Here is a 27,903-nt window from a genome sequence, read left to right on the forward strand (position 1 = left end):
ATTTGATTGATTAAATAAACACATCCTTTTCCTTATATCATACTTTCAATGTATAAAGTACCCCAAAAATTTGCATTGGCTATCTATATTTAGGTGCCAATCCTCCTCTAGGGGACTCTGTATTTTGGTAAATAAATATTAATACATTCAAAATGTGAATTCAGGTGTTAAGTCGGTCAAGTATTTTATTGTGAAACGTCACCGGAAGTGGCCGTTGTTACCATGGCTGACTTGATAGCAGGACTGCTGTCCAGAGTAACGGTAGTCTGCTCGGAGCCATCAATTGTCTGGCTCTACTGACGTTTGTTTGAGTCCACCAGTGGTTAGTAACGGGGGTCCGCCCGTTGTTCAAGCTAGTGCTGTGACAGTTAGCTCGTTAGCAGTCTTTAAATGGAGTTTCAAGTTAAAAGATGATCGCTTCACTCTCAAGAGGAAGTTTGCTGGATGAGGTTCTTCATGGGGGCTACAATGAGGTAACCCAGCGTTGCTGATTCTGTGTTTGGTAAATTTGCTGAACCAATTAGCAAGCGGACGTTGCTTACATTTTCAAAGCTTAAAAGCGCGTGCTCGTCCCTTTAAGCGAACAATTAAAATAAGGTTGTTGTTTTTTTAGATATGTCAATCTTGTACATGCCAGTAACATCGCGAGTGTAAATGTTTTCTTCCAACCAAAAAAAAAAAAAAAACTTGATACGAGACTTAGTAATAAAGTACTAATAAAGTAATCAATGATTCTAAATGTTTAGTATGTACTTGTTAGGCTATATCCTTACTGGAGCTCTTCAATCTTACTTTAGCTAAGGAAGCTAAATAACACAGGAAGCCAAACCTGAAATTACCTCTGCTGTGTGTAAAATGTGTGCCTTGTTTGTGATGTATTTTGATGACAATGAGTTGTCATATGAAACATCAGAAACGATCAAATGTATTAAAGTTAATGTGTTGAAGGGATATTTAAATCAGGAGTAAAACTTTAAATAAGGGATCTGCGGGAGCGAAAGCAAAATTGAAATTATTGGGACAATAGGCTGACCTTCCTCCACAGCGCCCTCCCTCTGCTCTGTCCTAACATAAGCAACAAAGGCTCTTATTTGTCTGAGCTTCATGTGGCCCCAATCACTAAGCCCTGCATCTGTGTATGTGTCTGTCTGTGGTGTGTTGGATGTGTGCATCTGATTGACGACTTGCAGCAGCAGCTGGCAGCATATGTTTCCTGGGTGAACTCTCAGCTGAAGAGGAAGCTGGGCCTACAGCCCATTGGAGACCTTCGGCGTGATCTGCAGGATGGCGTTGTGCTTGTTCAACTCATAGAGATTGTTGGTAAATATACACAGATTCACACATATGCTGATATACGTACAGTACCACATGTTGAAGTAACTCAATTGGGGAAAAGCTTCAGCAAAACTCATCATTGTTTCTGGTTGGATCTGCCTGAAATTATTTAATATTCAGTGGCTCTATGAGATGAGCAAAACAGTTTAGAAAAATTTAAATCTAAGTATAGTGGTCCCAAAAAATGTCTGCTTTTGTCATTCTTAAATGATCAGAATTATAATCCCTAATTAAGCTGAAGCTTTTTGTTTTATATGTCTAGACAAGCATCCGCCTGTGCTGCAATTTGCAACCATTTGTCAAAAAGCACATGGTATTCGCTGCTCATAATAGTTCATTTATTACAGTCCAAACACATTTGTTGAGCTAATAAAATCTGAGTGTCTTTCAGACTATAGATGTTTTCTTTCTTTATAGATTTTGAAGTTTTGTCTAATTGAAAAAATAGATTTGCTTTTGCAAACGTCACAAGTTGTTGGACTTAAGACAATCAAATAAGATCCAGTACATGGCCCATTGCGGTGACTGTCGAAGTGGATGACATCATCTTCAGTCATCCACTTCCTGAAGCACAGTAGCACTTCAGTACTGGAGTTTGAGACCTGTAGCTTAGCATTTCACAGACTACTTCACATGAAAACATCACCAGGAGAAACAAGGTGTTAGTTTTCCAAAGACTGCAGTAATGAGTCAGATATATTTGTAGAAGCTTAACGCTGTCCTGCAAAAACTTCTATGTGGACAAAACGTCTTTTCAAGGACACAGATAGCACTCTTTTTTTTTCGCCTTTTGGTTGTCTTATGTTTTTATTGAATTGTTAGAATGGGACTCACATTTGGCAAATGCCTTTTCAGTCACTTGGATTGTGTGAGAAGGAAGTTTTAATTGGGGCATCACATCCTTCACATAAGGTCCTTAATGTTCTTTATCTGTGCTTTTTTTTTATTATGGCAGCTGGTGAAGTTCTGCAGGGAGTCTACACACCTCCACTGAACAAAGAGGAAAGCAGAAAGAATGTGGAGGAAGTCTTAAAGTTCATTTCCTCTAGAAACATACGCATGCCACACATATCTGCAAAAGGTAAACCACAAACAATTATTTTTACACAATTCTTTTTACATAGCTGTCGTTTATATATATATATATATATATATATATATATATATATATATAAAAAAAAAAAAAAAAAATTCCCTTCTCACCCTCTGCGGGTGGTCTGTTTCATCCTCTGAGCTCGGGTCCTCTACCAGAGGCCTGGGAGCTTGAGGGTTCTGCGCAGTATCTTGGCTGTGCCTAGAACTGCACATTTCTGGACTGAGATGTCTGATGTTGTTCCTGGGATCTGTTTGAGCCACTGCTCCAGTTTGGGGGTGACTGCCCCGAGGGCCCCAATGACCACAGGCACCACTGTGGTCTTCACCTTCCAGGTCTTTTCCAGTTCCTCCCTGAGGCCCTGGTATTTCTCCAATTTCTCATGCTCCTTTTTCCTGATGTTGTAATCACTTGGTATTGCTACATCCACCACAACGGCTTTCCTCTGTTCTTTATCCACCACCACAATGTCCGGTTGGTTCGCCATTACCATCTTGTCTGTCTGGATCTGGAAGTCCCACAGGATCTTAGCTCGGTCATTCTCCACCACTTTTGGGGGTGTTCCCCACTTTGATCTTGGGGCTTCCAGTCCATATTCTGCACAGATGTTCCTGTACACTATGCCCGCCACTTGGTTATGTCGTTCCATGTACGCTTTCCCTGCCAGCATCTTGCACCCTGCTATTATGTGCTGGACTGTCTCAGGGGCCTCCTTGCACAACCTACACCTTGGGTCTTGTCTGGTGTGGTAGATCTGAGCCTCTATTGCTCTGGTGTTTAGGGCCTGTTCCTGGGCGGCCAGGATGAGAGCCTCTGTGCTGTCCTTGAGTCCAGCTTTCTCCAGCCATTGGTAGGTTTTCCTGACATCAGCCACTTCAGTTATTTGTCGGTGGTACATCCCATGTAGGGGCTTGTCCTCCCATGATGGTACTTCCAGCACCTTGTCTTCTGTTCCCCATTGCCTGAGACATTCGCTGAGCACATCGTCTGTTGAGGCTTTGTCCTTGATGTATTTATGGATCTTGGATGTTTCATCCTGGACAGTGGCTCTCACACTCACTAGTCCTCTGCCTCCTTCCTTACGGCTCGTGTACAGTCTCAGGGTGCTGGATTTGGGGTGGAACCCTCCATGCATGGTTAGTAGCTTCCTAGTCTTAACATCCGTGGCCTTCATCTCTTCCATTGGCCAGCTAATTATTCCGGCAGGGTATCTGATTACTGGTAAGGCATAGCTGTTTATTGCACGGATCTTGTTCTTGCCATTGAGCTGGCTTCTCAGGACTTGCCTTATTCGTTGGAGGTATTTGGCTGTGGCTCCTTTCCTTGTGACCTCATCGAGGTTGCCATTTGCTTGTGGTATTCCCAGGTACTTGTAGCTGTGCTCTATGTCTGCTATTGTTCCTTCTGGGAGTGAGACCCCTTCTGTGTGGGCGACCTTCCCTCTCTTTGTAACCATCCGACCACACTTCTCTAGTCCGAATGACATCCCAATGTCAGTGCTGTAGATCCTGGCGGTGTGGATCAGTGAGTCGATGTCTCGCTCGCTCTTGGCGTACAGCTTGATGTCATCCATGTAGAGGAGGTGACTGATCGTAGCCCCATTCTTGAGTTGGTATCCGTAGCCAGTCTTGTTGATGATTTGGCTGAGAGGGTTCAGGCCTATGCAGAACAGCAGTGGGGACAGAGCATCTCCTTGGTATATGCCACATTTGATGGACACTTGTGCAAGTGGTTTGCAGTTGGCTTCAAGGGTGGTTTTCCACAGCCCCATCGAGTTTGCAATGAAGGCTCTTAGAGTCCTATTGATGTTGTACATCTCTAAGCATTCAATGATCCAAGTGTGTGGCATTGAGTCATAGGCTTTCTTGTAATCAATCCAAGCGGTACACAGGTTGGTGTGTCGGTTTTTGCAGTCTCGGGCAACTGTGTGGTCTACAAGGAGTTGGTGTTTGGCTCCTCTGCTATTTATGCCTATGCCCTTCTGTGCCTTGCTCATGTATGTATCCATGTGCCCGCTTATCTTAGCCGCTATGATGCCTGACATGAGCTTCCATGTTGTAGAGAGACAGGTTATTGGCCGATAGTTGGATGGGACTGAACCCTTCGAGGGTTCCTTCTGTATCAGGATTGTGCGCCCTTCAGTTAACCATTCAGGGTGAGTCCCATTTTGTAGCAGCTGGTTCAGTTGAGCTGCCAGTCGCTCATGGAGGGCAGTGAGTTTCTTAAGCCAGTAGGCATGGATCATGTCAGGTCCTGGTGCTGTCCAGTTTTTCATACCCGAGACTCTGTCTTGGACATCTGCCACAGTGATGGTTACCGGGGCTTGTTCAGGGAGGTTGCTGTGGTCCTCTCGTAGAGAGGTTAGCCACTGTGCATTGCTGTTGTGGGACGCCTCCCTTTCCCATATGCCTTTCCAGTATTGTTCAGTCTCCAGCCTGGGTGGGTCTGCTCTGTTGTTATTACCCTGCCATTGAGAGTACACTTTCGCTGGTTGGGTGGCGAAGAGCCGGTTAATCCTCCTGGCTTCATTCTCTCTCGTGTATCTCTTTAGGCGGCTGGCCAAGGCTTGGAGCCTTTGTTTGGCAGTTTCGAGTGCTTCAGGTATGGGCATCTGGCTGTACTTCTTGGGTACTGATCTTTTCATTGCACCCCTTTGGAGCTCTGACAGTTGACTCACTTCCCTCCTTGTTATCTTGATCTTAGCCTCTAACCGTCTTTTCCATGGTGGGTATTGGGTCTCATGGTTGCTCTTATAACCAAGCATCTCAAGGATCACTGATGCTGAGTTGTATATCAGCTCATTGGTTTCTGTTATGGTGTTGGTAGGGATCGTTCTCAATGCCGAATTCACATCTTCAATGAGACTTTCTGATGGTACTTCACTCAGCCGTTGTAATTGGCGTCGGGGTCGTCTGGTGTTCATTCGGGCCATGATTCTCTCTCTCAGGTCAGTTGCTGCCTCATTCAGCTCAGATGGTTCGTTCATTACTGGGGCTACATACCCAGTCTCTGGGCGGGGAGTTGTAGTTGACTCCCTTCTGACCTGGCATCCTGGCTCCTTCCCGTAGCACTTGTGTCGTACCTCGTCAATCTCCAGTTGTGACAGCAGTTGCCGTTTGCGGATGTTGGAACACTGAGCTACTAGTTGTTTGGCAGTTAGTGTTGACTGGGGATGTCGAGCTAACCATTCCTCCCACAGTCTTTGCATGTAGCCCCTCTGACTAGGATTACTTGAGTAGTAGCATTCCAACAGATCCATGTTTTCATCTCTCGCCCATTTCCGTCTTGTTCCAGTAGCCCACTTTTCATCAGGGTGCTCTGGTCCCCAGCACCTGACGCAGACCTTGTTTGACCGGGCGACGTCTGAGCCGGCATGTCGTGCTTATTTGTGTCTCTCATGGTATGAGGTAGGCTATATAGCTCCAAGGGTCTTGCCTAAGGACCCACACTGACAGCTCAATGTCACCGTTGTACCTTTTTGCCCCAGCCCCCAGCCTGGCCTCGAACCCGGGTCTCCCGGGTGGAAGACTGGTGACTTACCTATTGAGCTATACAGTCAGCTATTATATATATATATATATATATATATATATATATATATATATATATATATATTATATATATATATATATATATATATATATATATATATATATATATATATATATATATATATATATATATATATATATATATCCTCACTGACTGTCAGTTTCAGTCATAGACATGCCGTTATAAGGTTATCTCACTTTGTCTGCCTCCTTCTGCTTTGTTCTGAACACCCACTTGGTCTCCTGTCTTTGGACAATAATAGAAAAGCAGTTATTGCTGGTGGAATGTGGTGAACATAAAGTAATTTCTCTGATAAGTTACTCTGCTTGCTCTCCCCTCTGAGATTCAAACTGTATCTTTTGATCAGGCTTCATAAGGAGACCATTTTAACATCATTAAAAAAAAAACAGAAACACTTTTTATGGTTGATAGACATCTGCATCACAGGCTTTGTTTTGGGTTTTTAGACATCATCGATGGGAACCTGAAATCCATCATGAGGATTATTCTGGCTCTGGCAGCCCATTTCAAACCTTCAGCCAGTCAGAGGGCTGCGGCTGGAGGCGGGAGGAGCTTAACTAGAGGAAACACAACCCACAATCCTCTCTCCACGGTTGCTTTGGCTCAAGGGGCTGCTGCTGCTCTGGCATCTGCCCGCCTGGACGCCTCACTGCCAATACGTTTTGCACGCATCAACAGGTATGCCAGTGTTTTCGGCTGTAAAATACATTGTAAAGAAAAACTTTTAGAAATGCCTTTCTGTACCTTAGCTGCTTTTGGATTACTGTAACTTAAATCTTGCAAATCTGTACGTTAGTCTTAACCTCGATTTGAGGTTTGATGAACTTGACCTTCTGTTTTCCTCCTGTCTGTCTTCAGCTGTGGACTGTGGCTTCAGGCTATAGATTACAGGCTAATCTATAATGATTATAATGTAACTATGTAAAAAATAAAAAAAGTCTGACACCGAAGTAACCACGGCCTGTTTTATGACATTTTTCATTGGTCTTGTTTTGTTTTTTTGCCAGCCTTCTGTAAAGTGGCCTACATTGACTTACCTGGTGTCTTTATATAAATAACTTAAATAACTAAAGTCATAAATGCATCCTTTCTGAATCCTTTCATAATTTCTCAATTATGATGATTAAAAATCAGCTACTTTTTGTTTTTAGATTACCAGTTAGAGCATTTTAACTCTAACTGGTGACCTAAAAAAAACAACTATACTGTAATTAGTTTGTCATAATTTGCTGTTTATCCTAGTCTGTTTGAGCCTACACCTACTTTGGTTTTACTCATCTAAACCATCCAGATGCAGATCTACTGAGTCTCAGAGTAACGTCCTCAAAGGATTTGCTGACCTCTAATGGACAAACAAATAATATCAATCAATTATCCTCCATTTAAGCTGCTGAGCGGAGGCTCATCTTCTTATATAAAGATGATTAATCAGACAGTTCTTACACATAATTGCGTTATTTTTATTTTGCGTGTCCTCTTCTAGTGGCTGGAGGTTAGATGGCGAAAGGAGCATATGTGTCCGCGCACTGGTCCAGCAGTATGAAAGAGGAGTCACGGATGAGCAGGAGAATCCTCATCTCAGCAGGTAATTTGCTTCAGCATAAAATCAAATTACTCTTGTAAGAAACAAATTTCCACTCTGTAATCATTCCCATTTCTCATTTGATTAAAACAAACATGGATGATGTCAAGATAAATTCTTTACAATAAGCAATTATCTTTTCTTTACTTCATGTTGAGAGAGGTAGGTAACCTAACAGTCAAGTACCATACCCAGGGAATTAAAAACTGGGCAAAAGTCTGCCTTCAATTTAAAACGGTTCAAATGACTACTTGTTCTAAACATTGTAATTAAGTAAAACAAAAGTTCTGGCGGCAATCAGGTAGTTGTTATACCTGCGATATCATAAAAATGCAGTTATTTCTAACTTGTATTAGGAAAATGATTTTAGCTGTATTGACTGAAATTACTTTCATAGTGAAAGCCCTAAATTATTTCAATAAGTATTTAAATCCCAGTCAACTACAGGGCTAAATAAGAATGATTGACCTCAAATACTATTTCTCATGTTAGGAAAAGTATTGTCGTTAAAACATTTTTTTTTATATAGGAAACAGTAAAAATATCTGTAGTGCATTGAGGAAAAACAGTTCTTTTATTAAACAGAAAATGTTTAAAATAGGATTGTATTTGCTGTATTGTTTGACACAGAATTATTGAATGAGATTAAAATAGTTGGGAGCAAATCTTGCAGATGTGAGCAACAGCAGCCTAAACTCATCAAAATATTATATTTAGTTTCTTTATGACTCAGAAAAGTGTAAAGGCTGATTTGATTGAAGTTAACAAATATGGATCCTGTTTTAAAGAACTTTGTGCTACTTAAAAATACATAACTTCTGTTTGTTTATCCTTTGCTCGCAGTTACTTGCTACTTTACATATTTGTCACTTTTCGGACCCTAACCTCAGATCATGTTATGTGGTTCATTATTGTCTTTGTGTGTGTCTGACAGAGCATATGACTTTTGTCTTTGTCCCCTAAGCTTTTATCTTGGTTAGGATTTGTGTGTGTTTGCTCAGAGACATCTGAGCTAACCACAAGACTGATTCTTGAGAAAAAGAAATGATCTCTCTTTATTTTCTGCAGTCACATGCTGGTGTGAAGTTTTGTTTTGCAGCGTTTTACCCGTCGTGAAAATAACGGCTGAAAACCAGCGCATTTATTCCAAGCTTGCTGCCTTATTAGAGACCATCTCAGACTCACCAGAGCTCTAACAATCCTATATTAGATGTTTAGCTTAACTGGGAGATACTGAGCAGTGTCAGCTGTATCGGTTGCCTTAGTAACTCTTGGCTATCTGGAGGGCAGGGGGCGTGGCTTGACAGCATAAAGATACAGAAATTGTCATGAGTTTTTCAAGATCCTAAGGGCTAAAACAGAGGAAAGGGGCAAAGTGTTTTGTGCTGGCCGGACTGTCTGCAGCCCACTATGGGGGGAACCCAGATTAAATGGTAAGCCGAGACATAGAGGCTCTTTGAGTTTCAAAATTTTAAACAACTTTAACTCAGATAAGATTGAGTTTAACTAGTGCTTGTGGCATTTTCATGCTATGCTATTTTCTGTATGGTTTGTCTCTTTCTGCTCTTACGTTCCCTCATTTACAAAATATAACTTTTGGCAAAAAAAATATTTATGCAAACTGACTGCAATCAAGGAACACAATATAACACAAAATGACTCCTAACTTGTTTTTTTAATATTGCATTTGCAATACTGATAGAGTCTGGTTTGTGACATGCCTTATTAATAATAAAATCCAGCCTGTGTAACACAGAGTGGTGGTCTAGACTGCTTTCACAACATTCAGTTTGCCTGTAGGCATTTTTTGTTCTGCATTGATTGGTACGGTTTTTCAATCCTCTGCCTTAAAGCTAACAGAATTGCCTTTAGGGTCAGTGAAAATATGCATTTCACAAACATGGTTAAAGCAGAGATCCAGCAATCAGAATTTTGCAGGCAATTTCTGATCTCTAGTTTTTGTGATGCGGACTTCTCTTTAAGAATTACTATAAAGGAAGATAAAGTGTTCAAAGTCCCTCAGCTGGAAGCTCTGCTGACCAAATTGAAAGCCACCACCGGGGATAGACTCGGATACTGCCAATTTATTTGGCCAGCGAAACATTTACCAATAGGTAGATTAATTAGTGTTTTTGTCTCTCGTGAGCCTCAGCTCCGTCACTCCACTGCCATCACCAAGAAGTCAGCAGAGCAGCAACTCAGACCGACAGGCGCATGACGGCCTGCAGCAGGAGCAGGAGCAGGAGAGCAGCGGTACGTCCTGTCGAGCCTACATCAAAACATACTCACTTGGCTTGTGTCACTCATTTCTGTGTGTGCTCATAGTGGAGCCATCTGATGCTGTAGTGCAGATGGCACTGGAGGATTCTCTGAGTGAAACCTTGGAGAAGGAGGTTCAAGAGACACGGAAGATGGTGTCTTCCTTGCAGGTATGAAGACGAGGATGAGGCGATCATATTCCCTTCTTTCAACAGTATTAAAAGATGAGGATGATTGTATTGTTGTCATGATAAAGGTGCTAATTAGTACTAAAGTTATGCTGATTTACTCGTTTTGCATTAGCTGAAACTAATTTGTTCCCACTCTGACGGTGAGATGTTTAAGTCTGTTGAAAAGAAATAATGGTTAACAGTTGTTTATAGCTGACAATATTCCATCTGTTTTGTTTTTTTTCCCTCTGATTTGATACAATTCCACACAATTCTTGATTTAATAATTTCACACTGTAATCATAGAATTGCAAGAATGTGTAACATTTCTTAAGATGAATCGATCTTTTATTGCAGTAGCTAAATCTCACACTGAAGGTCATTTATTTCATGAAGTGTTACTAAAAAACAGTTTTTAACACTTTAAATTATTATTTAAATTATTATATTACTCTTAAGTGATCATGATGTCTTGCACTATTCCAAAGCATCATAAACCCATTGTTTACCATTCTGAACATTGGGCATGGTTTTTTCTTTTATACATCTTTTGTATCTTTTGTTTGAAGCCGAACCCTCTTGGAGTGTCTTTTGCTGAAATACTTAATTTTACTCTCATGTGACCAAAGCACACAGTTCTAGTTACAGGTTTACGTTTGTGATGGTAGAACAGAAAGTGGTTTATTTTTTCTTCTTTTACTCCCATACAACCCAGTTGTCGTCCATTGTTGCTGTGGAGGTTTTGGTCGTCCAAAGGTGCAGCTCGTTGCAGCAGTTTTCTAAAAGTGTGATGGCAAGAGAAACATGGTGCCTCGTCTTTTCTGGAGGCCAGAATCTTAAGAGAAATGGACTTCTGCATCATTCCCTTTAATTTGATATATGGAGTATAAAAAATACCACCTGGATTTTTATGTAATGGTGAGATTGTGCCTCTGCATTAGAAGATGGAATTATTTTAATTTATTCTGCACATCTTTATGAGGGGTGCCAATAAATTTTGTTGGCTTTATGAGGAGATTCAAAACATAGTAAAAGCTACCAAAACTATAACAAAAAATGTCATGTCTGAAACCTAATTGTAAGATCTTTATCTTTGGCTGTTTTTTGTTCCATTTGCTTAGTTTTTGTATATTTTGCACAAACTTAACTTCACTTCAAATAAAGGATAGTTTGTCAGCTAATGGGTGTGTGGCTTCACTGCAAAGTACAAATTGGTGTCACATGTTGGACTGTGGGTGTTTTTCCAGGCTCTGTTGCTGCATGGCTCTCTCCCTGAGGATGAACAGGATGTGTCTTTGACGTTGGAGACAGTCAATACTGAACAGCAGCTGGTAGGTTTCAGTTCACTTGATTTATTTATCTTTTATAACCGTTGATTCGATTTTCTGTCCGTCCGATTCTTTTCGGTCTTAGTTCTGACTCTCTGGAGTTTTTTTGTGCTCGCTGCAGATCACGTTACTTTTTCCTGAGCCATTTGAGTATGCGCGTGCTTGTGTATGTCAGAGAGCGACACGGATATCAGTTTCCCTTTATTCTCCCTCTGTTGTAGTTCTCACACACCTTTTTCTCTTCCAGATAGTCGCTCGCAGCCGTTTGGATCAGAGTATGGAGGAGGTCACAGAGCTGAAGGTACACAATACCTTATCTTTTTTATGCTAATATTTGATTTATTTGGTCTGTTAGGAACACGATTATTCTTGCAACTACAGAATTCACTCTGGCATTAATGTTTAATGCATTGTGTTCTTTGCTTCTCGTGTTAGAGGGAGCTGTTGCTCTGTAAGCAGGAGATCAGAAACCTGCAGGCAGTTAAGGTGAGTCGAAGCAGTACTTTTATAACGTTTGTAATCATTTTGCGATTCAGATCTTGACTTTGTGTTTGGTTCTTATTGTGCAGGAAGCCCAGCAGCAGAGGCTGTGCACTCAGGAAGCGTCTATACTGCAGATGAAGCAGGAACTTCTCCGAGCTAGCATGACGAAAGACGAAATCAACAACCACCACGTAGGAAACGCATTCAGGCTTCTCTTAAAAATTCTTCTCCCTTTTCTTATTTACGATCGTGGGAAAATCATTAAAACACTGCATCTAAAATTGTCTCCAAAATGGTATTTATGACGATTGTTTAGAAGTAATTCTCCTTTTCTGTAATGATGTGTTGTAGGCAGAGCTGAAGTGGAAGCTGGAGGAATGCAACAGGCTGTGGGGTGAATGCAAGGTGACAGGCTTGAATAAAATTCATTTGGTTTAATTAAGCTCGTTTGTCAACATCAAATGAGTTTGAGTTGAATAGAGAATCTAATATGTCTTCTCTATGTGGCTGGAAGCAGAACGACGTCGGCCAGAAGGACAGATTACTCCAACAGTACAAACACAAACTAGAAGAAAGCCAAAAACTCCAGGTATGTTAATTTGCTGGATTGAGGGGTGAAGTGAGCTACTTTAATAATTCAGGCACTATAACACTCTATAACAAGTTAGAAATTTCTCAGCAAGATTAGAGGGTCACTGGTAGGGCTTTGAACTTTCATTCTCAGGTGGTTAGGGTAGAGTTATGTATGAGTGACGTCATAAAGTTGGCAAAGCTTGATGTTTCTCAAAATGCATTTGATTTCTTCCTCTTTTAGAACCATGGTTTTAGACATGCCAACATCTGTGAAACAACAAACGGGGAGACACCAGCGAGTTATTTATGGTCAATCTTCATACATGAAATGTTCCCAACTTTTGGTCATGTGACTTTCTTTATAGGCTGAAGCACAGAGAGAGTTGGAGCACAAAAACGACATGCTACAGGAGCTAATGAGTAGAAATCTGCAAGAGGTAATGCTGTTTCTGTGCTTTGCTGGGTGTTTTTTTTCTTTTTTTACTGCCATGAAGAACACACCCATACAACCTACAGCTGTGGTTTTTTTTTTTTCTTTATCAGATTCCAGTCAGCACGGAAAACAATGGATATTCTTACTCTGGAAACCCAACTCCTTCTGTGTCGGGTGTAAGTATTATTTCTCTTTCTATCAGTTGAAGACTGAATAGATTTATGTACATTTAATTTCTGTCATGTTAAGGTTGACATGGTCCGATTGCCCATCTCATATCAAAATGTAATATGTGAGCCACACATGTTTTTGCATCTTACAGTCAAATAAGAAGTCTTAACATGAAATGGGGAGAGGGAGAATCTCCTGCCTCCGCCTCAGATGGCAATCACAAACTGATGAATGTTTTGGACTGGATAGCCTCAACCTGTTAGATAGAAAATCCCCAACACACACTTTATTGCTCAGATGAATGTTGCTAATTGTCACTTTTTTTTCTGAAATATGAATTGCATGTGACATTAAACCAATCACAAGTGGCTCAACTTGTACGATGTGCAAAGACAAATTGATCTGTCCGAAATGGGTTCATGGTGCTTTTTCACTCTGTGGGCTGAAAGTTTGTTTCGGTTTTGCTCTGCCAGCAGGCAGAGGAGGTCCAGCTGCTCAGAGACGCGCTGAGGAGCCTGCGGATCAACTTCAGAGACCACGACCCGCAGCACCATACACTGGACACCCTGGAGCAGGGAATAGTATCACTCATCGACAGACTGCATGTTGTGCATACTCACAGGGTATCACAGCTTCATACTAATGTTCTGGTTTAGGAAAATATATTTGAAAAGTACATTTCTGGTTAAATGTGTACATATAGATGCATATTTATTTACACTCTTAAGTTTTTAAACATGGTCCATTTCCAGTATTGTTGAGTTTGATGCCCTTCCAGAAGCATAATATTAGCCTGCTTCTTCCATTGAAAAAACCAGTTTCGATATGCGTTTGGGATTGTCGTCCTGTCGGACCACCAAATTATACATGTTTTCAATATCTGGCTGTCAAATTGAGGTGCTTTTGAAAAATTTGTAAGCGAACTTCCTGTCTTGTTATTCGATCCACCTTTCAACAGCTAAAATCCACTGCTGAACAAGTCCTGGACATTATGCTACCACTGCCATGCTGAACAGTAGGCATATTGTTAGTAGGTTAAAGTCTCATTTTGACCAAAATTCTCTTCACTTAAAGGCTTATCTGTGTGGCCAGCTGTAAATATCACTCTTTTAGTCAATAGTAATGCAAACTTTAATCCACTGTGGAAAGCTATGCTAGTTTTGGAGCAGTTGACTTCAGTTGTTAATCTGCGAGTGACTGTCTGGATCAAATGGTTGAAATTTGGATTAAATTCAATATTACACAGCAGGATGACACATACTAACTTCATTAATGGCCTCCCAGAAAAACCAGACATCACGCTGAAAGTTTGTGGACTGCTTGAAATCTCCCTCCATGACAGAATACCAATGGTGTGTGGTCATGGTGCAATTCTCTAGGGAACATTTCACCAAATACTTAGATGTAAACCGGAATAAATAGTTTAGACCAAGTATGGATTAAAGCTGATCATTGGATCTTGAGTCCCCAGCCCAATTTTAAGGCGTCCTATTTCTAAGTCCAATTTTTTTAAAGTTATTTTTCATATATTCAGCATTTTCATAACGACTAAAGTTACACGATTGTGCTACAAAATGGCACTTTGTCCCTGGAAAATACACAATAAAGCAGTTTATAGAAAATACACAGTAAAACCTAACACAATGTCATTGCTAACTGCATTATTATTCCACCTTGAAATAAGTTATGTTTTTTGAGGGCGATTTAATTACACTCTGAATATTTGTTTCTTTCCTTCTGTAGGGCAGAGGGAAATCACCGAGACGGAAAGGTCAGCACATAGATTTGGACTCATGGGCCTCCTTCCGTAAGAATCTCTGCTCTGTCAAAAATTGTAATTGTGACGAAACATTTCTAACTTAAAACTGTTTTCTAACTGAAACTGCTGTTTGCTGCAGAGAGTTGTCAGTCACAGAATGGTTCTCCTTCTTCTACAAAAATCCTTTACTTTACTGGAAAATCCCCAACACCCTCCATGATCAATATTCCCAAGAGGTTTGTGTCCTTGTTTGTTTACAATGAAATGTATGTTTTCTTTAACACTAAATAAGAAAATATAGCTTCTGTGTACCATTCATCAATACGACTGATCCTGACAGTGCAGTACAAATAGGACATACAATAAGCAAAATGATTCAAAATGTCAGAAAAAACGAGGAAAATGTAATTATTTTTCTTGACATGCATTATGCAGGCTGGGTGAAGTAACTCTGAAGGATGTTAAGGCGGCTGTTGATCGAGAGGGAAACTACAGGTACCACTTCAAGGCTCTGGACCCAGAGTTTGGCACTGTAAAAGAGGAGGTAAGTCTAAGACAGAGAGAATTATAAAAACAGGGCGACAGTGGGCACCATTTACTAATGATGGTGGCTGCGTGTATTGACACCCCTCATAAAGATGTGTTAAGTTTAAAAATATATTTTTTATAATAATCTAGACCTATTATCACTAAAGTTTATCTTGCTAAATGTTGTAGGGAGTTTAACCGGAAACCAGCTGAATTTAGATGACACTGAGATTGAGCATTTCAGCAAGATGGTATGTCTCCGTTTTTCCCCAGGTGTTCCTGGATGGAGCAATTGTTCCAGGCTGGGAGGGAAAAATAGTGGCCTGGCTGGAAGAGGACCGCGGCGATGAGAGGTAATCGTCACTGTTCTGTCTCTCAGCCATCTTAATTACTCCCTATGACAAGAGACTCATTTTCTTTTCTGTTTTAGACCTTTGTAGATTCAAGCGGAGCAGCTACGAATTATGCACAGTGTTGGAGGCTGGACAAATTAGCACAATGCTGTCAGAACATAGCATTTTTTAGATTATTAAATATGAACTGAATATCTCTGCAGTCTGTACAAATATCTGACAACAAGGATATTATAAGACTCTGTGCCTTACAAAGGAAAGCTGATTTTATCATGTTCCTAATGCTGCCACACTATAACTGCTGTAGAAAAATAGTCGAGAACATTATTTTTGGACTAAGTGGATTAGAAACTACTGTACTGAGGCTTGCATGGAGAATTAGAGGAAAAACAAATATTGTTCATAGTTATTTCTGAAACTACATTAGTTCTTGTTTAAAGAATATAAAATTAGAAACTGATTAGAAACAATGTCTTTTGCTACTGCTTGGAAGACGGAATAGATAGGATGAGACAAAAAATGTACAGGAATTTGCCTTTTTTTTATTTTTGTAGGACAAAACATTTTGTCCTACAGTTGCAGTTTTGCATGCCACCTAGCGGTAGTGGGAAGCATTTGCAGAGAACAGTTACAGTCGTATAAAAAAAAAGCCTTAAAGTATCTGAACTCATTGTCATTGGAAGAACACATGTATGCGCCCATGTAGAGATTTAGACAAAAAGGCCTCTACCCACACCTAACTCCATTTTTTGTAATTGTAGACTATACCTCTTAATATTTTGAATAAGATCATATTTATGTTGATGGTTTATTTGTCTAGAGATTTTTAAATAAAACAGCCTTTTTAAATGTCAGATTTTAATGTTAGTTCCAAGCAAAATTTAGTTCTTTCATAATTAACCATCCCATTATTTATGCTGTTTATTTCTCAGTATGGAGGTTTGCATATTTATGGAAAATTTTGACTGATCTCTCACTAACAAGCCAACTGAAACAAGTCTGTTTTGTGATCACATGTATTTAAATGCCATGACTGCATGTACAGTAAAAATTGTACAATTTTCTGGTGAGATGGTATTTTCCCATTTGTGGTGTTTGTTGAGATTTTTTTTTTGTGCAAAGTATGGATATTTGCATGTTTGGGGAGGAAAAGCCTTTGAATGTTTCACATTTTGAAATAAAATTTTTGTATGCCGCTTTTTAATGTACATTTGCATCTAAGATTCTGCTACTTTCTTAAAATGTTTACCAATAGCTGTGTTGTGTTGTATGCTTACTTAAGAAATGCTTTTATCAGAGAGTTTTGGCAACTTAAGCCGTTTTCGCACTGCAAGGAACGGTACGGAACGGTTCCAGCCTTGTTGTGTTTACATATACACTGGGGGCGCCATCGAAGTGGTACCGGACGTCATTATTTTTTAAACTAAACAATGGTTTCGATGTAGCGGCCGAAGCCTTTTCCTCTGAGATGCGGCAGAAAACTTTTTCATTCCTCGTTGACCCATCTAAATCATTTTGTACTCGTTGATCAGCGAGTAAGCTTAGAAAAAAATTTACCTCATCATTAGACCAGGTGATTGCACTATATTGAGACGAATCCATTGCTAATTAAAACTAATAATAACAATATTGAAAAGAGCACTATTTACAAAATAAAATACAGTTTAGTGAGAGCCAGCTGTCAACGGAAAATCAACGTCTGACTCCATAACAACCAGCGGCCAATCAGTTGCTGATTCTAAGCAGAACCGCTTGGCCGGCCCGATTGGAACCACAGCTCTTGTGGTTCCAAGGGGCCGGGTGGAACCGGTCGCAAGTTCTAATGCAAACATGGTCAAAACCGTTCCGTTCCATTCCTTGCAGTGCGAAAACGCCTTTATTGTTGCCCAATTTATGTTTACACGCAGTTGTACTTTAAATACAGCTACAGTATAAATAGGCTGGAAATATTTAATGTTTTATACTGTTATGTTTTAACTACTTTTACACTTGCTCATCTGTGTGAATGAAGTGGTGCCTTGACACCCCAATAACTGGAATCTTTTTATTTTTGTCATGTTAGAACCACACAGCTCTGAGTATTTTGGAAAGTTATATTGTGGACCAACACAACTGTAAAAGTGTATACAGTTTTCAAATTTAAAAAGAAATTAAAATATTGAGCATAGTCTGTTTAGCCTTTAATGCTGATGCCCCTAATCTAGTGTAAGTACTTAAAGCTTTGAACATCACCCTAGGCACAATACGGGGCCGCTGCAGGCATACTGAAACATGGCCGTCCACCTAAACTTATAGGCCAGACAAATGAAGCATTAAATAGAGAAAAGGCAAGAAGCTCATAGTAACTCATAGAAGCTGTAGAGAGCCACAGATAAGCTGGAAGAATCTGCCAAAAGAGAAAACAATTAATAAACATTGTAGTTCTGGAAGAGAGAAAAAAAAAGCCATATAATGTCCTATTTGCATTATGCTTCAGTCAGTCCATGTGTAGGAAAGAGTAAACTAAAGTTGAGCAACTAAAATTGATCAGAGAAAATGCATCAGATGAATTCTTCCATGTAGTGCCATTTTAATGTATTTAAAGTTACAACGACCTTTAATGCATTTTATTGGGATTTTATGTGACGGAATATCACATAGTAGTGAATAATTAAGCAGAAAGAACATTTGTAGGTTGTACTGTTTTGTTCTATGGGTATGCTATGTTTACTGCCACCATGTGCCTCCTCGTGGTATTGCAGTAAATTAACTTTACAGCTTTTCAATAGTTTATAGCGCATACCAAAGCGTGTTGTAAACATATTTTTTTCATTTACTGTGTTTTGAATTCTAGCTTCATTTCAAGTTTTGGAGATTATTGCAAGACTAAACTTTGGTGGCCGACATTTACGACACCTCCTCTAAAGACGTTGTCGCAAACTCCAGTCAACTTGAGCCGTAAAGCGTTGTGTTTTGGACTGGAGGAGGTCATTAGAAAGTGAGGAGGAAGGAGTCCGGGCACAGACTAACTCAGTGCCAGCTAGTTTCTGGTGCCGATGTGAGGCAAATACATTATTTAACAACCCCGTATAGAATTTCAAGCGCTGCGAAATGATTCGTTTAATTCTCCGGCTCAGGCCGTCCACCGGGCTCTCCTGTCCCCGTGCCCTCCCGGCGGGGCCTTCCACACTCGGCTCTCGGTCTGTGCCCGTCACCGGCTGTCTGAGGCGGCTTCACTGCGGAGCGGGCTCCCGAGTCGTTTCCCTAGGTTCGAGTCTCGGTCACAGAACGACTCTCCTGCGGTGTCCTCAGCTGGCTGGTGGCTTTCAGAGCAGCCGCTTCTACAGTCTCCCTCCTCACCAGAAGGTAAGGTTACCTGACCGGTTGCTATAGCACCGAGGCTCACGGTAGCAGCTAGCACCGGAGAGCGGTTAGCTACACCAGGCAGCTGTCACACCTGTATGAGTCGTGACGCGGCGTTTCTTTGTAGTAACTGGATTTAAAACTATCAAGTTGACACAGCATTATGTCGGTACAAGATTTTAAACTTTGTAATACGTTGTGTTTGTTTGTTAAAACGATCAACTCTGACCTTAAAAGTGGGGGCGTACAGCGCCTTGCCAAAATATTCAAACCCCACGTTATTTTTTTTTATTCTTAACATCACATAACATCAATGTTTTATGACAGATCGAAACAAGTCCATATAGTAGTGAAGAAGACAATTGATACAGATTTCAATTTTGGTTATAAATAATGTACAATCTGTGGGGTGGATTTACTGCAGAGCTGGCATGTTCTTGTAAACTGACCAGCACCCCTGCTGAAAAAATCCCCCCATCCCCACAGCATGAGGCTGCTACCACCATGTTTCATTATGGGGATGGTACTGTATGTTCAACTTCAGAATGATGAGCTGGATTGATTTTCTGTTAAGCATAGTATGTCCTCATCAATTTCCTTTGATTGGGCCATTCAAAAAAAAAAAAAAAACATGATTTGATTTCAACCATGTAGGTTTGAAACTGTTTCGCATTGCTGTCCTGCTGGAGTTTGAACTTTAAGGCATTTTAAATCTCTTACAAGCTTTATAAGGACCTGTATTTAGCTACAATTCTGACCATTTAAATATCATAGCTTTTTTGTAACAAATGTTTTTATAAAAGTTTTGCGTATGGAAACATTTACATTATTCTGTGAGTTTCTGATGTTTTTATTCCACTATTCAGTTTCATTTTATGTCAAAAGTAACCAACTTTTTATCTAAATGCACTTGCAAGAAGAATCAGTGTTTTAAAAAAAATCTGCTGTTCAGAAAGAATTCAGATTAATTAGCAGGGATTTGATTTAATACTTTTGAAGAAAATGTTATTTAAGCATCAGTAGTTGGGTGAATCCATACTGACTTAGAATAAAGTCCTGATTTAGATAAAAGAAATGTTTGTTTTAAACATTTTATTTTCAAAATCTTTAATGTGAAAGAGCAGTCAATATCAGTCCCTATTTTTTAAATTAATATTTCATAAAGATATTTTAATATTCCAGACATTTTCAAGTCCTCCTGTTCTGCTTTTCACCATTCAGATTTTCTGTTAGATAAACCATTTATTTTCTCTCTTTAGTGTAATGTAGGTTTATTTTGGGAAACCTCCCACTTTCTTATCTCTGCTATCAGATGTCACTTGACCCACGTAGCCACCGTAAAGTCTGCAGATGTGATGAAATCCGACATGTAGGCCATTTTATTGAACAGTCAAATGAGGCGATGATGACGCTGCAACTCTGCTCACAACAGCTGACATTATTTACAAATCCTTTTTGATGAGATTAATATAACATGCTTTTTTTTTTTTTTTTTTTTTGGTTGTGTATTCTTTTAGATGACTTCCCTGTTCTTTCTTGTTGTTAATCAGGTGGAGCTTCCTGCTCTCTCGCCCACCATGCAGACGGGAACAATCGCTCGCTGGGAGAAGAAGGAAGGAGATAAAATCAGTGAGGGGGACCTTATAGCTGAGGTTAGCTGCTGTCTTATTGTATAAATGTAAAAAAAACAAAACAAAAACATTCCAGTACAATTCGAAAGTATACTACATACTCCTACTTTTTATTTAACCACCTTTGCAGGTAGAGACAGATAAAGCCACTGTAGGCTTTGAGATGCTGGAGGAGTGCTACCTAGCAAAGATCCTGGTCCCGGAAGGCACCAGAGACGTCAATGTTGGATCAGTAATCTGCATCACAGTTGACAAGTCAGTGCTTTGTATTTATATCGATTCATGGCAAACTTTCTACTCATTCAGAAAATGACTAAAGGAGGATCTAAATGTGCAAATGTTCTCCTCCAGCCCAGAGCTTATCCCAGCATTTAAGGACGTAACGTTGGAGTCTGTCAAATCTGCTGGTGCTGCTCCTTCATCTGCAGCTTCTGCTCCTCCTCCTCTTTCACCTGCCACGGCTCCTCCTCCTGCAGCACCAGGCAGCTCTTACCCCCCACACATGAAGGTAGGGGTAGTCTAACATCAAATACCGTCAGATGTGCACTAATAAGAGAGTGAAAGTGATGTGAAACTTCTGTTTACAGTCACAGCTTGTGCCAGCTGAAGAGTCATAAGGGTGTATTCTCTGTATGTGACTCAGGCTTCAGTGAAAAAGTATTCATACTCCTTGAGCTATTTGTGGCATTGCAATGTCTTTATTTTTTAATATCTTATTGCCTTCAGACACAGATAAATACAGACAGATGAGCACAGTAGACAGGACAGGGAGAAAGTTGTTGAAGTCTTAAACGTTTTTCGGTTGTAAAACATCCCAAGCTTCGACTGTGTCACAGAGAATTGTGCAACCTATTATCTGTAAATGGGAAAAACTGCTACTTCAAACGAGAAGCAGCCAAGAGCCCCATGAAAACGCTGGAGGAGCCTCAGGAATGCACAGCTTAGGTGGGAGTGAGTTTTTATTGATGCACTCCATAACTCTGGCTTTTATGGAAGAGTGGCAAGAAGCCATAAAAAATAAACTTTACAGTTTGACAAGCTTTTGGGTTGCTTCTCTTTTTTTTTTTTTTTTTTTTCAGAAATAATTTGAAGTTGGATTTAGCTGAATACAATGAAAACTTGTTAGAAACTGCTGAAAACAAATACAGCTCAGATATTTATGTATGGGGAAAAAAATTAAAATTGTGTATTGCTTTCTTTCAACTTTATACTTTTGCTTTTTGGTGTTTGTGTAACAAATGCAATGCATTGATGTTTGTGGTTGTAATGTGGCAAAATGTGAGTACTGAAGGGATAAGAAGTTTTTTTTTTCTGACCGATTGCAAGGCTGTGAATTTGTACTCTGTAAGCCTTTGACTGTTGTGTACTACAGATTGCACTTCCTGCACTCTCTCCCACCATGACGATGGGAACAGTGCAGCGCTGGGAGAAGAAGGTTGGAGAAAAGTTGAGCGAAGGAGATTTACTGGCTGAGATCGAAACTGACAAGGCAACTATTGGTAGGTCCAAATGGAGTTTCAATCAAAAATAAAAACAAACATCTTCCTATGTTTTTTTTTAAATTGCCGGAAAATGAACATCTCCTGTTTCTGTGCAGGCTTCGAGGTGCAGGAGGAGGGATATCTGGCTAAAATCCTGATATCCGAGGGAACTCGGGATGTTCCTCTGGGAGCACCGCTCTGCATCATCGTAGAGAAAGAAAGTGACATCGGTGCCTTCAAGGATTACGTAGAGACCGGGGTGGGAGACGTGTCCATGCCACCTCCTGCTCCCGCTCCCGCTCCCACTCCTGTAACGGTGGGACATTCATAAAGTTTCTTCTCAAGCTGTGTTTACACGTTGATAAAAATCGACATGTTTCAGTTGTATAGGTTAATTAGGGGTTGATGATGTGAGACCAAAGCACTAACTTAATTAAGCAGGAGAACAACATTCTGAGTTATGATTACCTGGAAACACAAGAGAATCTGCTTTGAGTCAAATGATCAACAGGTCCTATCAAAACCGGAATCTGTCCATAGCTGCTGTTTGCTCTGTGCAGCCCCATCAGTTGTTAAATAGGTAGAATATTTAACAACAAACTCTACCTTCATGATGATGCAGGTGTTTACCTTATAACAAAAATCAGGTTTCTTATTTGGCCAACCAGTATGAGATAGAGTGCACTTGAAATCAGAGTTTTGTTTTTATTGTGGTATTTTACTACATCACCCAGTGCATTAAAACAAACCCAGATTTCTCTGTGATGCAAAGTGTTTTGGTCAAGTTGAGCCGATGTGTAATTGAAAGCAGATTGGTGAGCGTTAACAAAGTGAGGATGCCGACTGATATTTACTCTTTTTATTGTATTATTTTCAGTTTGTTTACTTTAGTCCACTTATGCATTTTCCTTCAAAGCATTTTTTGCCCCTCTTTCTCAGAGATATTTTTAGTACAGATCATATTTCTGAGAAATCTGGTCATGTGATCATCATGTGATCATGTACTCTGTTTCTGGTTGGGATTTCTTACTTTTATTCACAAAAGTTGTTTGTTTTTTTTAAATACTGCATCATGAGAGGTTTTATCCAGACCGCTGCAGAAACTGGCTGATATCAGGTTTTGTTTCTGGATGTTAGTTGCAGGCTCCCCGTGCTGCTCCAGCAGCTGCCGCCGCTCCAGCAGCACCAAGGAAAGGCCGAGTGTTTGCCAGTCCACTGGCCAAGAAGCTTGCTGCTGAGAAGGGAATTGACCTGGCACAGGTCAGCGGTAGGTAACCGAGGCTGACCAAGCTAACTGTGGGCAGCTTTGATATTATTACAAAGAACAATGTAATCATGGTACTTTCATTTTGTTTTCATTCAGGATCTGGTCCTGATGGACGCATTACCAGGAAAGATATTGAAAGCTTTATTCCACCAAAGGTTGCTCCTGTGAGTGAAGCCCTGCTTTATTTTATTCATTTATTTTTTCTCTGCCAAAGCTTTCATTTGACGAGTGTAGTTGATTCCAATTTTTTTCTTAATATCTATAATATATGAATACTATATGAAAAAAAATGGCCAATAATTAATTTTATCAGGAGTCTAGGTGACATCGTAGAGCAGTAGGAATGAAACAAGGTTGATTATTATTTACAAAGAAAGACAAAGTAGCATTGATGCTTAGATTTCAAACAAACTTTAGCAACTTAAATTAGCATTAATTGTAGCTGGCTTTGATAAAACAGCATTCTGTATATCCCCAAATTATTGATGACTAACTGAATAAATAAAAAAATCAATCAAAATAAAGCAGGGATCTGTAAGCTGCTGCTCTGGGGTGACGGCAAAGTCCTGAAATTACCAGTGTTTTTAAATCTAAAGGCGCTGGAAGTCCTATTCTTTTGGTATATGACAAAAAATGGATTCACATAAGAACTGTGATTCTCAGTTTACTTCAATCCAAATAAAATGTCCCAAAGTCACTGGAATGTAGGCATCTGAGGAAAGCACCACAACAAAGAGGAAGCTACAAAAGTGACAGAAAAACATTTGGACTCATTTAGGTTTTCACCAAATAAATTTTGAGTTGAATCATGGCCTCAAAAATTGGAATCAGATTATTTTGTTCAGGCATGCCTTAAGAGTAACGTTTCGTTCTCTCCCACAGCCTCTACAGACTCTAAACATATTACTGAAAATACAGTTTTTACACCTTTTCTGCTCCCTCTGTCTGTTTTACCCTCCTGGTTGTGCAGCAAAGTGTTCAGTGATGGAAAAAAAGATTGCATTTTAAAGTTTCAGACCAACCAGTCAGGGGTGGTCAAAATGAAAATCTGATTTCAGTCATCGTCCAATTTGGCTTTGGTCTTTCAGTTTTTCAGTCAAGTTGTTTTGGTATCTAACCTGTTTTTGTTTATTTAAATTTTTTAAAAGTGATTAAACTGTTTGTGCCTTAATGTTTTTCTGCTGATTAAATCCTTTCCTCTGGCAGTCTGCAGCTGCTGCTCCCAGTCCCGCCGCTGCCAGAGCCGCTCCTGCAGCCGCCGCTCCGGCTGCTCCAGCTGGCACCTTCACAGACATCCCCATCAGCAACATCCGCAAGGTGAGAGCCAACACGAATCACACAAATTAGAGCCAACGCCCGACTTCTGCTCCCTCCGCGACGACTTTCCGCACTGCCAGCAGTCGGGCTTTAGGACGGCCTCCTTCTCCACCGGCTGCGTTCAGAGCTTTGAAGTAAACACCCTGAGGAGGTTTCACAGCGATACTCTGTTATCTGTGACCTGTGCTTCCACATTTCGCCTTACAGACGGGCAACTCCATTTATCAGCCCAGACTGGATATGCACACCTCTTCCATCTCTCTGTGATGAATTATGGATCAAAGCTGAAGTGCGTCTATCTGTCTGTCCTCCAGGTCATCGCTCAGAGACTGATGCAGTCCAAGCAAACCATCCCCCACTATTATCTCTCTGTAGATGTTAACATGGACCAAGTGCTTGAACTTCGAAAAGAGCTCAATGAGGTTAGTGCAACTTCTAAGCAGACATGTGAGGTGATTTTTTTTTTTTATGCAACACATTAAATTACTGTTGAAATGAGCAAGTGAACATGCTGTCCCCGCTCTGCAGGAAGTGAAAGCCCAGAATATCAAGCTCAGTGTGAATGATTTTATCATCAAAGCCAGCGCTCTGGCCTGCCTCAAGGTTCCTGAGTGCAACTCCTCCTGGATGGACACAGTCATACGGCAGTAAGTACAAACAAGAGTTGATTTTCCTTTAGTGGTTGTCATTGTCATTACTTAAATGCAATTGAATTGAATTCCCATTTTAGCCTTCTGTTGTTTTGGTCAACTAAATTACTAAATAGCGACGCAACAAAGCAAACCGTCTGTCACCCTCCCAAGAGCAGAAACAACTACACTGCAAAATTACCAGAAAGGCAGAAGTTGTACAAAAATATTGCTGAATATATTTGCAAAATAACTGCATGACTGAGTCAAAGGTTCTTATTTTACATTAACCCTAAAATTTAACTGTTGTCTACAGTTTGTCGAACAGAAAAGTGACACTTTAAAATTAAGTATATTTCTGATGACAGAATTGTCCCTTTTTCTTTTCTTTAAGTACCACTTTTGGATTATTTAGACTTTTTCTTTAAGAGCCGTAATATAAAAACTTTAAAGAAAAGCATTTACAATTTTGTTTATCTTTCTGTCCTGTTGTAAGAATTTAATTATTTATAGTTGGACAGGATTTTTCTGGTCCTATGCTAAAAGTTGACGATTTTAAACATTCATAAAATCTCATACTAGAGATTATCACAGCTAACATTGCTGAAATTATTTTAAGAGAATGCAGAATTGATCATTCTCTCTTGAGATTTTCAAAAGTCTGCCAAAATTTCCACATCTAACATTTTCTAATATGTATAAATTGGATGGGCATTTAAATAAAGGAAATTCATGAATGATTATGACGATATTTGGAAAAGAACATTCATGAATTTCTGTGATTATTTTTGAGAGAACATTTTTAAGGGTGGAGCACAAAGCTAATGTGTTTTAACATGCATATAACAAATCCCTTAGTAACTTTGCGTGCATTTCCAAATAAATGTTTTATCCACCAAACTCCTCAATCTTAATAAATCTATGAGCAAGTTAGAACTTGCAGCTTCACATTTGAGCCAGCAGAGGGCACTCTGACGCTTTTCTGGCTCAGAAACGCATCGATTTCATCACAATTGACTGCTTTTCTCCAGGAATCACGTGGTGGATGTGAGTGTGGCGGTGAGCACAGCCAGCGGTCTCATCACGCCCATCGTTTTCAACACCCACATCAAAGGCCTCGCCGCCATCAGCTCTGATGTGGCGGCTCTCGCAGCCAAAGCCAGAGAGGGCAAACTGCAGCCTCACGAGTTCCAGGTGCATCACCGTGTCAGCTGGAATCTCATGATGTAATCATATCCATTCATTCATTAACTAACATTTATTAATGTTCTGTCTTTCAGGGAGGAACATTCACAATCTCCAACTTGGGGATGTTCGGTATCAAGAACTTCTCGGCGATCATCAACCCGCCTCAGGCCTGCATCCTCGCTGTGGGAGGCTCCGAGAAACGTCTGATGCCCGCTGACAACGAGAAGGGGTGGGTGTCATGGCAACAGCTGTTTTGATAAAACGAACAAAATGCTTATAATGCAAAGCTAACCCTGGTCACCCTGGCGGCTTCGCAGGTTCGACGTGTCCAGCGTGATGTCGGTAACGCTGAGCTGCGATCACCGGGTGGTGGACGGCGCGGTCGGAGCGCAGTGGCTCGCAGAGTTCAGGAAGCTCCTGGAGAAACCGGTCACCATGCTGTTGTGATCAGACTGAACCGCCACTGAGCGGCAGCAGCGGGCGCAGAGCTCACACCGAGGAGATCTGATTGGCCCGGAGCCTCGTGTGATTGGCTGGCCTGCCATAAGGTCACTCCCACTTAGCCTGACGGGGGAAGAGGCAGAACTCACTCCGATTTCCTGTCTGTCCGTCTCACTGTCTCTCCTAGCTTTCCTTCCTGTCACTCGCTTTCACTATTTTTATTTATTTTGGCCCCATCCTATGAGAGACCGGAATTAGGCTTTAGGAATCCTGGAAAAGAGACTTTATGTCGCTAAAATACAGAGAATATTTTACAAAAGCAAAGTGTTACATGTCCATCTTCTTAGCATATTAACCCTAAAACCAGTGGGTGTGTGTATTTCTGCAAACTGTTATGTGTCACATGATAAATTATAAAATGAAATTGACATATAAACGGTCCAAATACACACACACACACACATCTTCATTCATTGGCCATACACATACAGTTGGAATACTTTATGCGTTTTCTGTGGGTTAAAACTGCGGTGTGTGTATAATGATAATCACTGTGGAAACACACAGTGTTGTATATTTATGTATATGGTGTTGAACTGTTTGGTTGAAGTAACCAAGCTCCTTAAAGACCTCACCGTAGAAATGACAAGCTCGTCTAGCTCTGAGGGATTAGAGACATGGAATGGTTTTACCCATTTCTCTTCTATCCATTTTGTTTTCTAGTGTCAAACATCTTGTTGATCTTGCAGCTAAAACGCACAAACCCGGTGCTGGATGTTATTCATAACAGGAAAGGAATAAATTGGGAGATTACAACCTTTTGCACAGACTCTTGTGATTTGGCTGACAACGATGAAGTCGTCATTTTATATGTCCGGTTACAGGTTGTTGAAAAGTAAATTTATTTCAAGACAAAGTCATACAATTTCAGCAATTGTTCCGTTTTATTTTTGACAATCATAGATTA

At 40.3% G+C, this 27,903-nt stretch overlaps 2 protein-coding genes across 6 annotated transcripts; both read left to right on the forward strand.

Annotated features, from left to right (window-relative positions):
• The first annotated feature begins 216 nt into the window (after window positions 1-216).
• On the forward strand, window positions 217-16,848 carry dixdc1b (DIX domain containing 1b). 4 transcript variants are annotated; one of them, XM_017308441.2, is made up of 21 exons: window positions 217-473; window positions 1,191-1,320; window positions 2,291-2,416; window positions 6,448-6,679; window positions 7,485-7,586; window positions 9,730-9,836; window positions 9,909-10,012; window positions 11,260-11,343; window positions 11,588-11,641; window positions 11,776-11,826; window positions 11,910-12,014; window positions 12,175-12,228; window positions 12,338-12,412; window positions 12,762-12,833; window positions 12,940-13,005; window positions 13,474-13,623; window positions 14,744-14,807; window positions 14,899-14,995; window positions 15,195-15,303; window positions 15,561-15,640; window positions 15,718-16,848. In XM_017308441.2, exons 1-21 carry the CDS (start codon window positions 411-413, stop codon window positions 15,725-15,727), a joined length of 1,935 nt encoding a protein of 644 aa, XP_017163930.1. In that variant the 5' UTR covers window positions 217-410; the 3' UTR covers window positions 15,728-16,848. The 4 variants fall into 4 exon arrangements, with proteins under 4 accessions (XP_017163930.1, XP_008425315.1, XP_008425316.1 ...); XM_008427093.3 differs by having other exon boundaries at window positions 13,477-13,623; XM_008427094.3 differs by having other exon boundaries at window positions 9,736-9,836.
• Window positions 16,849-18,561: 1,713 nt separating this feature from the next.
• Window positions 18,562-27,757, forward strand: dlat (dihydrolipoamide S-acetyltransferase (E2 component of pyruvate dehydrogenase complex)). 2 transcript variants are annotated; one of them, XM_017308598.2, is made up of 14 exons: window positions 18,562-18,985; window positions 20,533-20,634; window positions 20,744-20,868; window positions 20,965-21,121; window positions 21,986-22,112; window positions 22,211-22,410; window positions 23,232-23,361; window positions 23,458-23,525; window positions 24,568-24,678; window positions 24,993-25,100; window positions 25,207-25,325; window positions 26,339-26,501; window positions 26,588-26,724; window positions 26,813-27,757. In XM_017308598.2, exons 1-14 carry the CDS (start codon window positions 18,731-18,733, stop codon window positions 26,940-26,942), a joined length of 1,932 nt encoding a protein of 643 aa, XP_017164087.2. In that variant the 5' UTR covers window positions 18,562-18,730; the 3' UTR covers window positions 26,943-27,757. The 2 variants fall into 2 exon arrangements, with proteins under 2 accessions (XP_017164087.2, XP_008425314.2); XM_008427092.3 differs by having other exon boundaries at window positions 23,238-23,361.
• The last annotated feature ends 146 nt before the right edge of the window (window positions 27,758-27,903 follow it).

Source organism: Poecilia reticulata, chromosome 14, assembly GCF_904066995.2.
Source record: "Poecilia reticulata chromosome 14, P_reticulata-male-v2, whole genome shotgun sequence".
NCBI classification, from domain to species: Eukaryota; Metazoa; Chordata; class Actinopteri; order Cyprinodontiformes; family Poeciliidae; genus Poecilia; species Poecilia reticulata.

What these genes read in the sequence shown, in the direction of transcription:
- dixdc1b (XM_017308441.2), top strand. Translation starts at nt 411, where the DNA reads ATGATCGCTTCACTCTCAAGAGGAAGTTTGCTGGATGAGGTTCTTCAT. An exon ending in GCCACACATATCTGCAAAAG is followed by an intron (nt 2,417 to 6,447) that starts GTAAACCACAAA and finishes TTGGGTTTTTAG; the next exon opens with ACATCATCGATGGGAACCTG. An exon ending in GAAACCTGCAGGCAGTTAAG is followed by an intron (nt 11,827 to 11,909) that starts GTGAGTCGAAGC and finishes CTTATTGTGCAG; the next exon opens with GAAGCCCAGCAGCAGAGGCT.
- dlat (XM_017308598.2), top strand. Translation starts at nt 18,731, where the DNA reads ATGATTCGTTTAATTCTCCGGCTCAGGCCGTCCACCGGGCTCTCCTGT. An exon ending in AGGGGGACCTTATAGCTGAG is followed by an intron (nt 20,635 to 20,743) that starts GTTAGCTGCTGT and finishes CCACCTTTGCAG; the next exon opens with GTAGAGACAGATAAAGCCAC. An exon ending in TTCGAAAAGAGCTCAATGAG is followed by an intron (nt 25,101 to 25,206) that starts GTTAGTGCAACT and finishes CCCGCTCTGCAG; the next exon opens with GAAGTGAAAGCCCAGAATAT.